The 11,412-nt window shown below is 40.4% G+C and overlaps 3 protein-coding genes across 4 annotated transcripts; 2 read left to right on the plus strand and 1 right to left on the minus strand.

The window, feature by feature from the left end:
- The first annotated feature begins 241 nt into the window (after positions 1-241).
- Positions 242-5,802, plus strand: acot8 (acyl-CoA thioesterase 8). Its single transcript, XM_039797316.1, has 6 exons — positions 242-489; positions 1,609-1,745; positions 2,384-2,609; positions 2,912-3,069; positions 3,498-3,689; positions 5,059-5,802. Exons 1-6 carry the CDS (start codon positions 281-283, stop codon positions 5,175-5,177), a joined length of 1,041 nt encoding a protein of 346 aa, XP_039653250.1. The 5' UTR covers positions 242-280; the 3' UTR covers positions 5,178-5,802.
- Positions 5,803-5,910: 108 nt separating this feature from the next.
- Positions 5,911-10,138, plus strand: ift52 (intraflagellar transport 52 homolog (Chlamydomonas)). 2 transcript variants are annotated; one of them, XM_039797318.1, is made up of 14 exons: positions 5,911-5,997; positions 6,426-6,595; positions 6,739-6,826; positions 7,038-7,167; positions 7,304-7,379; positions 7,932-8,003; positions 8,094-8,220; positions 8,319-8,402; positions 8,541-8,609; positions 8,700-8,854; positions 8,942-9,029; positions 9,433-9,541; positions 9,638-9,783; positions 9,883-10,138. In XM_039797318.1, the coding sequence occupies exons 2-14, from the start codon at positions 6,477-6,479 to the stop codon at positions 9,922-9,924; spliced, it is 1,305 nt and encodes a 434-aa protein (XP_039653252.1). In that variant the 5' UTR covers positions 5,911-5,997; positions 6,426-6,476; the 3' UTR covers positions 9,925-10,138. The 2 variants fall into 2 exon arrangements, with proteins under 2 accessions (XP_039653252.1, XP_039653253.1); XM_039797319.1 differs by having other exon boundaries at positions 5,986-6,074.
- si:ch73-303b9.1 lies at positions 10,119-11,075 on the minus strand. The gene is made up of 2 exons (XM_039797320.1): positions 10,952-11,075; positions 10,119-10,851 (listed from the first exon to the last, which is right to left on the minus strand). Exons 1-2 carry the CDS (start codon positions 10,968-10,970, stop codon positions 10,367-10,369), a joined length of 504 nt encoding a protein of 167 aa, XP_039653254.1. The 5' UTR covers positions 10,971-11,075; the 3' UTR covers positions 10,119-10,366.
- Between the last annotated feature and the right edge of the window lie 337 nt (positions 11,076-11,412).

Here is an 11,412-nt window from a genome sequence, read left to right on the forward strand (position 1 = left end):
GTAACAATATTCAGGTCTAACTCTTTTTTTCCTTGAGTTTGAAAAGAGCATTACTTTGGTCTTCTCCAGTAATGCAATTACTTTTTCAGTAATGCAACACCATAGACAGTATATAAGTGCAACACCAATGGTGTAAGCTGCTGTCAAGAAGAAAATCATCCATCCATGAAGAGAATGTCTTTCAAACAACGGAATGGTGCCAGAAGGTGGCAGCAATACAACATCGCAGATGCTGGCTGCCGTAAAATCGCAAAGACGAAGAAGAAAGAGGACAACAAACATGGCGGAAAGAGAAGTGGGTGAAACCGGTGACACCCGTATCGCTTGCGACTCAACGTATAATAGTGATGGTCCAGGGGATGCTGTGACCCCGACATCACCTGAAGATGAAAGCTCGGAAAGTCCTGCATCTCAGCAGGCCCAGGACCTCAAAAGCGTCCTGGTCACCAGCGTTTTAAACCTAGAAAAGCTCGACGTAGACCTGTACAGGTAGGCTAAAGCTAGCCGGGCCGGCTGAGGTTGGTCAGTGTCACACTGTAACTTGGCATAGGCCTATATGGCGTTGCACTTTTTTTATTTTTAACAGAGGGTTATGTGCAACAACTATTTAGCTATGTTCGGTTCATTTACTGCGTAATAGAATTGAATGAGTCATTGAAATAAATGAATGTCAGTGCAATGATGTCATACACATCATTTGACGAAACCATATAGCTACTGTATAACATTATAGAATGAAACGTCTTGTTGAATATGTAATAGGGCTGCTCCCTCTTAGTCGACTAATCGGTCGTTTTGGTCTTAGTCAACTTTCTTTAGTCGATTAGTCATGTTGGATGCTTTTTTCATGCTGAATGACTTATTTCCAAGAAACGTACGAGCATATCTCTGGTAAACACAAGAATTAAAGTGGTGCTTTGCGAAGAAACTCAGATTTACAGATCTGTCGATTAAATCAACTAATCGATTAGTTGATACAATTGAATGAGTGTTAGTCGACTAAGAATTTCTTCAATCGAGGACAGCCCTAATATGTAATGTCACCAAAAATGTCCTAATGGTTAAAAATGGTTTCTGTAGGCTGAAAATTACAATGGGGGACTTTTCTTTTGCGTTTCTCAAACTGTACAGTAAAATGACTTTTTTTATATAGCCATAGTTAGCGTGCCATTCTGAACACAACTAGGCCATCATTTAAACTTTCAGCAAACTTGATGTATAGGGTCAATAAATAGTCCAGGTGCTACAATGAGTCTTCGTACACTCCTATTTACACGTATGAGGGACGACAATATTAGAAACGCACATCAGTGCAGTCTAGTTAGTTGTGCAACAACTCCAGTTAAGGTTCAAATGTTCAAATTTTGAAAAAAACAAAACCTGTGATAAAAGTTTTATTTACTTCACAAAGTTAAGATCTACTGTATGGCTGCTGTACTGTATTTGATCGAAATACATTTGTGTATAGGGGTTCCCAATAAACTCCTAACACTCAATTACATTGATTACCCTGGCTGTTTGTGTGATACCTGCCTGACAAAGTTACACAAGCATCATCAAGTGAGACTGCATTATGTATATTCCAATTATTTCTCTATTTTCCCCCAGGGGAAGGCACCACTGGGTGCCCCGCAGTCAGCGTTTGTTTGGGGGTCAAATAATCGGTCAGGCCCTTGTCGCTGCTGCCAAATCTGTCAGCGATAATCTCTATGCCCATTCTCTCCACTGCTACTTTGTACGAGCAGGTAAGATGTAGCATAATTTCAAAGGTACTGCCCAGCGATAGTTCAACCCATATATTAAAAAGGGGGGCTCTTATAGCGTTTCCAGCTTGGCTCTGCACGCCAGCGTGGCAGGGATTTGTATCTCCATTACAACAGGGCCGCCACTTGAAGATGTCTTCATTGCCAACTTTTCTTAAAAAAGTACCGTGTTAAACTGGCTTAAGGTGGCTCACGCGCTGGATGCCAGGCAATTATCCTGGAAATGTACTTCCATGGATCCAGACTAAGGTTGGCGAGATGTCACCGCAGCCCACTTGGAGGCGGGTCGGGCATGTTTGGACCTACTCGAGGAGGTCTATCTCGGGCACGGGCGTAGCGCTGAACTAGTAATGGAAACGCAAGTCAGCAAATGGGAAAAAAAATTATAGTTAATGCAAATTATCTTTAATAGAGTGAATAAAACTACAGAAGTCTAGAACAATAGTTACAGTGAGCCATGTGCTGTACCTCAGCTTGGCCTGCATCACAAATTATAAACGAAAAAAACTCATCTTCCAACTATAATCCTCTCGTAATCAATGGAATGAAAAATGGTAAATTGGCCACAGTCAATCCCAGTTACTTTTTTTTCCCACAGCTGTCTTTTGGGTGTGTTACAGGAGATCCTAAGGTCCCAGTGCTGTACCAGGTGGAGCGCACCAGAGATGGTCGCAGTTTCACAGTACGCTCTGTGAAGGCCATCCAGCATGGACAGCCTATACTCATCTGCCAAGCGTCCTTCCACATGCTGCAGCCGAGTCCCCTGCAGCACCAGTTCACCATGCCGGTGGTCCCTAAGCCTGAAGACCTCCTCACTGTAGAGGAACTCATTCATCTTTATCTCAGGTAAAGCTGCTAAGATTAGTCGATTAAGCGATAATTCAGTCGATGGAAAATTTATTACATTATTTTCTTTTTTCATCATAGTTACTTAGTCATAACATTTTCAAGCACACATTCTAAACATTTGCTGTTTGTAGCTTCTCAGTTGTGATGATTTGCTGAATTTCTTTGTCACATGATATCTGATTGTAAACTTAATATTTTTAGGTTTTGGACTGTTAATCAAATAAAACGAGCCATTTCACTTCCATTAAGTACTTTGGGTTCTCTGATCATGATCTGTATTTCTTTCTATTGTTTCCCAGTAAACCAGACATAGGAGAGAAATCAAAACAAGGCCTTAACAAACTGCTGGCTAATGAGGTCCCCATTGAGATAAAGCCAATCAACCCACCACACTTTTACAGACTGGGTGCAAGAGAGCCGAAGATGCTGTTCTGGGTGCGAGCACGAGGATATATTGGTAAAAATGCAATAAATGCACAAATTTCATTGCATAGATTACAAATATTGAGTACCTTTTTTATACTACGCTGGGTAATCGTGCGGTATTTTCAGAAATGAATAGCATGATTCCTAAACATTGCATTCAATTTTCCCCATTCTTGAGTTGAAATGAAACAGTAAACTGAATCATTGGGGATATTGAATGACTGTAGCAGCCAAAATAGGATACATAAAACACAATGACAAATACTCAGAATATAGAAATAGACAAAATTGTGAGGTTTTAACATTAAGTCGCATGTCATTTCAAAGCCAGGCAGAAAATTAAATAATCAAAAATGAATGCAATATGAAAATAACATAAAATGTAAATATATGTAATACCATCTAAACTGTGTTTTAAAAAAAAAAAAATGTATGCATTTTATTTGTGTATTCATGTAGGCGAAGGCAACATGAAGCTGCATTGCTGCGTTGCTGCTTATGTATCAGACTTTGCATTCCTGGGCACAGCGCTGCTGCCTTATCCCAGCTACAGGGCCCAGTTCGCAGCCTCCCTGGACCACGCCATGTGGTTCCACAGCACTTTCCGCAGCGATGAGTGGATGTTGTATGAGTGTGAGAGCCCATGGGCAGGTCAGTATGTTGTTCCCTTCCTATCTGCTGTACTTTATTTATTCTGTCTGTCACAGCAGCACCACAAATAGGCTTTTTCCACTACAGGAAGTTCAAGACCCATAACCTTTTCATTGCGTTACACAAATGAACGTTTTCGATGTGTCATTATAAAGGCGACGCCGGGACCAACATTACCATTTTATGCGCTGCGTGGTTGTTGAGTGTTTCTTGGCGAGAAGTGCTATTTAGCCGTGGGGAGAAAGTGGCGCTGGTACAGATATTCTGTTAAGGCGCTGACACACCAACCCGATTATCGGCCGTCGGACAGTCTGGCGAGGTCGGTGACTCGAGTCTGTTCGGTGTGTTCCGTGCCGTCGTCAGTCGGAGGAGCTGTCGGCTTTAATTTGGGCCGATTTGACTTGTCGGATCGGCCAGTGGGCAGTCAGACTCAATGACCAATCTAATTGGTGGAGTGCTAGCCCTTGACTAGCGAATTGATGCATGAGAAAACCGGAGCTGACAGCGCCAGTATCTTCTCGTTACTAGCCATCGTATTTTCTTCCGTTCAGCCAGTAATGACAACAACGATCCTTCTTGACTACTATCACCGCTCTCTGATGAAAACAACGACTGACGACAGCGTGCTCTGTGTTTACGAGGTCTGGAGAGACGGTCCCTCATTTCCGGTTTTCATTTTTTGGGCGACGATACAGATTACCGCCGCCTGCTGTTATGAAGACGTATTACGTCACGCATAGCACGTACGCTCAAGCCGGCGTCGCTTCGGTGTGTTCCGAGGCATTTTTTTTAACCTCAGGGAGCCGACTGATCGGTCCGACTGCCTTTTCTGCTGATGGTAGGCCGTCGGGTTGGTGTGTCAGGACCTTTACATTTACATGGGATGACTTATCTCCTCCACAGTGGGGGGGCTACAGTGGAAACAAAAGCAGAACCTGTGACAATTGCTTTACCCTTTAGTTATGGGCCATTCAGTTCCTGTAGTGAAAAGGGCCTACAAGTACTGGAGGTCACACATGCTACATATGTGCACGTGCAATTCTTTGTATTTATAGTGTTGTGGTTGATGATTTATCTAGCCACAGATGCTTTCACAGTGGTCTGTTGTACATGGTAGTTTTGACGCCGTTCAATTTGATTTTATCCAGAACTCAGTTTTATCACAGCAACAACAACTTAACAATTGCAGACATAGGAAGCTAAAATGTGTTTGTCATATTCACTACACAGGTAATTGTGTGAAAAATCTATATTTTCATTTGTTAGTGTGGATGCATTAATCATCAATTAATTACTTTTACAAAGTTGTCCTTGTCAAGAAGCTTGGACGTGAATGTGACTACCATGCGGTGTGTGTTGTGTCCTACAGGGGGCAGCAGGGGACTGGTTCAAGGCCGGCTGTGGAGAAGAGACGGGGTGCTGGCTGCCTCCTGTTCCCAGGAGGGGGTCCTGAGAGTGAAACCAGTCACAGAGCCCAGCAAACTATAAGCACATTTATAAGATTTCTTATTGTTTTGATTTTTAAAAACACAATATTTTAATATAATAATAAATTGTTTTATTTTTTTTTTAAAAAGAAGCTAAATATAATTTATTTCCAGTCAAAAAATGAAAAGGTTATAATATATGAATGCCTCCCATTTAGTTAGATGAGATGTGTTAACAAGTTTCTCCAAAGGTCCAAAGGTTACACAAAATGTATTCCATCACTTTGCATATTAATCATGCTCATATGTCATTTCACTAGGATTGTACCTTATACAATTTGATGCAACTAATAAAAAACTGATTGATGTAATCATGTGTTGTCATGACCAAATCCTACTGCAAGGACTTGGATGTAATTATTGAGGTGCCTACCATGAAGAAAAATACAAAGCATGGCCATTTTGTATGATCACACTTTTGGGCATCAAACAAATATATGGTCAACAACAAAAGCAAATAATAGAACAACTGGCTTGGATAAGTTGTGAAAAGAGTTGACCAAAGATTGTAGAAACTTGGCCAACATTTTTCATTTGCATGCCTGTCTAGTACATGTAATTACCAGTAGCTGTCCCATAGGTTTTAGATTATATTTTTTAAATAAACAACTATTTATGCATACATATATTGCCTCATGTATTCATTTCAGGATGTATTTCATAGGCATGGCTAGTTATTTACCTATTTATATAATATTGAATAAAATGGGTTGGGATTTTGTCAGCCATCCCCTGCTACACTACTTGGTTGTTATGTGGTTAGCGCCCTTGGTTACCACTTTTTTTACCCATCATGCATCACTGATAGGAGAGTTTGTGAGGTAACTTGGACATTAATGCTATGGTCTCTCTCTAATTAAATGGATAGAAAAGAAAGATTAATAGCAAATTTCGAACGGTAACGTAAAGTAACGACGCCTAAGCTATCAGCTACATGGCTAATGTAACGTAACAAAACTATAGCTAGCTAGCTAGCTATGTTTGCTAACAGTATGCTAGCGTCCAATGATGGACCCGTTAACGTTACTACAGTGACCAACTAGCTAACGTTTACTACAACCTTTGCTACATTCTTTGCAAGTTAGCTAATATTAACAAAGTATTCACGTAAATGTCACGTATAGCCGCTGAATAATCGTGCTAACTCAATCCATAGTTACCTAAGATAGTAACGCTCATGAATTAACTGGAAAGGTCAGTTCGTAATTAATCAAAGTAAACCTAACTCTGAGTTACAACCTGTTTCTAGGTGTATGGATGCAAATAAGAGCCAACTAAAGGTGAGTGAATCTAATAAAGAATGGAAAAGGAACAGCACAACATTGTCGTCTTCAATGTTTCGAAAAGAGAGCTGTTTACTACGAATAATGGATACAAGTCCATGCAGAAGAAACTAAGGGCTCAATGGAAAATCCAAAGGTAAGGTTTTTAGTACAGTTAACACTAACCATCTCTGCTGTCTAGGGCTAACGTTGCTTGCTTTGGCTTTGAACTACAACATTTTCCATATGATCGCAGTGAGAAAACCCTTAGTTGCAAAAATAAATGCTGTCTCCCCTTAGTATGAAGGAAGAGCTGTCTTTGGAGAAGCTGAAGGGCGTCAAGTTGTGGATAACTGCAGGCCCGAGGGAGAAGTTCACAGCATCAGAGGTGATGTATCAAAAAAAGAGGAAAAAAGCTAGCATTTTCAAGAGAAAAATAACAAACATGTTTTGTTAATTTCCATATAACGGCTCTTGGCATGAGAGATAGTAGAAATAGGCAGCTTACCAGCCAAATTAAAATGAACTTTAACTTTGCTACTTTTGAATTCTGCACACACAAGCATGTTTTCCCCATTTTAATTTTTTTTATATGTCAGCTGGAGGTACTGAAGCACTACCTGGATGGAGGAGGAAATGTCCTGGTCATGCTCGGTGAAGGAGGAGAAATGAAATATGACACCAATATCAACTTTCTCCTGGAGGAGTTTGGAATAATGGTCAACAATGGTGCATATTTAAATCTGTAAAAAATAAAAAATAAAAAAAAAGACAGTTGGCATCATATATGCTTATAGTTTTTTTTTTGTTACAATTGTATTGAATAATGCAGTGTCTGTTTTCTTTCTCTCCATCACTGCTGCAGATGCTGTTGTGAGGAATGTGTATTACAAATACTTCCATCCTAAGGAGGCGCTTGTGTCCAATGGTGTATTGAACAGGTTTGTCATTACAGCATGTATCTTATACAAACACACCCGTTATGTACTGTATATTCCAATAACTCCCAGGCTGCCTGTATGTATGCATCCAAATTTAGATTTATGAATGTACTTAGGGCTGGGCAATATATCGATATTATATCAATATTGTGATATGAGACTAGATATCGTCTTAGATTTTGGATATCGTCATATGACATAAGTGTTGTCTTTTCATGGTTTGAAAGGCTGCATTGCAGTAAAGTTATGTACTTTTCTGAATTTACCAGACTGTTCTAGCTGTTCTATTATTTGCCTTTTCCCCACTTAAACATTATGTCCACATTACTGATGATTATTTATCTAAAATCTAAGTGTGAAGATATTTTGTTAAAGCCCCAATTCTCAATCTTAGAATATCGCCGCAATATCGATATCGAGGTATTTGGTCAAGAATATCATGATATCAGATTTTCTCCACATCGCCCCCCAGCCCTAAATGTACTGCTCTTAAATAGATAAGTCATTAAGCCGATGCACAGAGTCACAATTTTCTGTCTTTTTCTTGTTTAGAGAGATAAGTCGGGCTGCTGGCAAAGTGGTCACGGGCAACATTGAAGATGAAAATGTTGGAAACAATGCACAGTAAATGATTTACTTTTATGTTCCTATCTTCTACAATAAGGACTGCATTTCGTGTTTTGAACACATGCTTTTCTGTCTTTATTTTCGTAGGGCTCTCACGTTTGTGTACCCATATGGTGCCACACTGAGTGTGATGAAGCCTGCTGTGGCTGTTCTTTCGACTGGCTCCGTCTGCTTCCCCCTCAACAGGCCTGTCCTGGCCTTCCATAGAGGAAAGGTCAGAGGCACAATGTAGTTTTTAATACTCCTTTCCAGACCATATCAAACGTACGTATACTTGTGAGATGATATTGAAAGATGTCATATCTTATGAAGGAGGCTGGCAAACTGGCAGTGTTGGGTTCCTGCCACATGTTCAGTGACCAATACATAGACAAAGAGGAGAACAGTAAAATCATGGTGAGTCCAGTTGTCATTTTAAGATTGTTTTGTCAACTAAACACATCAGTAGGGTACAAGAGTATTCCGCTCTACTGTGGAATTTGTGAAGCGTCAATGTTTGTGCACAACAGCCTGTCATACTTCCTGTCATTCCAGGATGTTGTGCTCCAGTGGCTCATGGCCGATAATATTCAGCTCAATCAGATTGATGCGGAAGACCCAGAGGTGAGGAGGTATACTCGACAGGAGAAGAGCATCACTAATATTGTCTTTGAAATTAGCCAACATCCGTCTTGTCCTCCCCCCAACCCCCAGATCACAGATTACACCATGCTGCCAGACACAGGGTGCTTGTCAGAGCAGCTCCGAGTGTGCTTACAAGAGGGTGATGAAAACCCCAGGGACTTCACCTCACTCTTTGACATGTCTTTGTTCACTTTGTCAACCGACACTTTGCCGCAAGTCATCAGGTGAGAATGCAAAATACATCTGAGAAGGATATCCTTGCATCACTGTTCTGTTTTTCTTCGTAGCTAACCATTTTATGCTTTCCGCAGTGCTTACATGCAGCTTAATGTCAAAATCGAGCCACTTCAGCTGATCACACCACAGTTTGAGACGCCTCTGCCTCAGCTCCAGCCTGCTGTAAGTTTCAGTCCTGCATTCCTGTCCCAACCAGTTCAGTCACTTTATCATCCCAGCTGGGAAACTTGTAGCCTAAAAAAAAATCTAGACGCACCCTAGCAGCAGCAGATGTAATTTGCAGCCAGAGGGTCTAGCAACTCTCCGTTGGCTTGCGAGCTGGATAAATCAAACTCTGGCTTCCTGTCAAGCTCCCCACATCTTGAGGTGGGTCTGGCTTGTCAGGCTAGGAAACTTGATCTGCAGTCAGGATTGCACAATAAAAAAAATAAAAAAACACATACAAACAAGTACAAATAAGCAAAAAGACAAAATTTTTCCATACATTTCATGTCTAGAGTCACATATAACTGACACATTAGGGGAACAGAAGTTTAAACCCAGACATGGGTGTTGTCTTGTTTAGGTCTTTCCACCTGCCTTAAGTGATTTGCCTCCTCCCATGCTGGACCTGTTCGATCTAGATGAAACATTCTCTTCGGAGAAAGTGCGCCTAGCACAGCTCACCAATAAATGTAAGTTAAGCATTTTACTAAACAAAATGATTCACTGGTTTATTTTTGGACCGTTCAGGTACTTCTATTTTTGTTTTAAACCGGTTCCATTTACAGGTACTGACGACGATCTTGAATTCTATGTGCGGAAGTGTGGCGAAATTCTCGGTGTCACTCCAAAGTTGCATAAAGATCAGAGGGATGCCAAGCACATCTTAGAACACATTTTCTTCCAGGTTGTAGAGTTCAAGAAACTCAATCAGGTGAGAACCTTACAATTATTTTTTTTTTTATAAAATTTACAAAGATTATGCATTGAAGGCCTGGTCTAAAAAAAAAAAAAAAAAATCCTTCCTTTGCAGGAGCATGATACGGACACAGAGGCACAATTCACGTTGTTGTGATTGGATTCAAGAAAACTTGTTAGACTCTTCCTTTTCAACATACTGAAACAGGACCACACAGATGGGAGTAGATTCTTTAGTAAAGGGACCATTACAGTAGTTGTGGATTATGCAGTAACAGGTTTTTTTTTTTTTATTTAAATATACCCTTCTATTGTATTTCTATTTGGGGAAAAATGTACAATACACTTCAATAAAGTTATTTATGCTTTTATTCAAATCTTTGAAAAATATATAAGGCATACAGAGTTCTCTACACACGGATCATGTAAAAACCAAAATGAAGAGCTAGAACATGGATTTGTACATTTTGCTAGAGCAAGCACGCAACCTTCACCTTTACGGTCAGTGTTTAAAAATCATGTACAGGAGACACCTTTTTCCTTCCAGTTATCTGAATTTTCTCCTGGTTAGGTTTGTTTGGAGGGACTTCTTATCCAATTCAAGGAGAAACTTCAGCTAGTGAATGTTGCGTAGACTGGAGCTTTGGACTCCACGTGGCCTCCAGAGCACTGGACTCCATGCCGGGTTTGGGGCTGTTTTCTGATTTAATCAAAGACACATCCCAAGACATTTGAGAGGCAGTGAGGTCACTGTACGAATGGTCAAAACAAGCAGGTTTTTTTTGCTTTTGAAGGGGCATCTGGGGAGTGGAGGACTTCCCCTGTAAAGGCACAGCCAGGTGACAATTGCCATTCTCTTGAGCGCTTAAGTTGTTCATTGAAAAGGTCTCAGAGGGAGAAACGGGCTCCGATGACAAGCAGAGAGAAGCCACGGACAGCCTGGTGTCAGATCCGTTAGCCATCGTGTCATTTGACGCTCTTGATGTGGACAGTTGATGCAGCAACAGAGCAGACAGCAAACTCCGCTCCCCAAAAAACTTCCTGTCAAGCTCCGATGGAGATGAACACTCAAAGCTCTTCATATCTAGAAGGAAAAAATGTTAGATCCCCCCCTTTAGAATCATATCATCTGATCACACATACATGACTATATCTGTCTTAAGAATAAAACCAGTTTTTCTTACCTTTACTGACATCCTCCATTGTTTCCTTTGAGCATAAGCTCCAGAACAGGTGGGGTTTATATATTGAAGCTGCTGGGTAATTGACCCAGCTGCAGGCTCAGCAGGTCATTAGTCTGGAGGAGGTGGGAGGGGGGGCATACAGCCTGGTGAAGCTGCAGACATATTTTTGTCAGTTTTTTTACTTTTTAAAATTAAATATGTAAATAAATGTAATTCTAATTATATATATTTTCGTTTCTGAACATGATTAGTAAAAAACAAATGCTATTTCCTGAGTACTTTGTTGTGGACAAGGGCTCCAGATAAAAATAATTTACAATATTAATAAATGTATTGATTATTTTCTTGAATTATTTGTTTAGTTCGTCCATATGTTAATAAAATGCCAAATGTAAAAAATGCCTATCACAATTTCCCAGAGCTCAAGATGATACTTTCAAAATTGCAAAACCAATGAAACA

The sequence above is a fragment of the Perca fluviatilis genome, chromosome 4 (genome assembly GCF_010015445.1).
Source record: "Perca fluviatilis chromosome 4, GENO_Pfluv_1.0, whole genome shotgun sequence".
Lineage (NCBI taxonomy): Eukaryota > Metazoa > Chordata > Actinopteri > Perciformes > Percidae > Perca > Perca fluviatilis.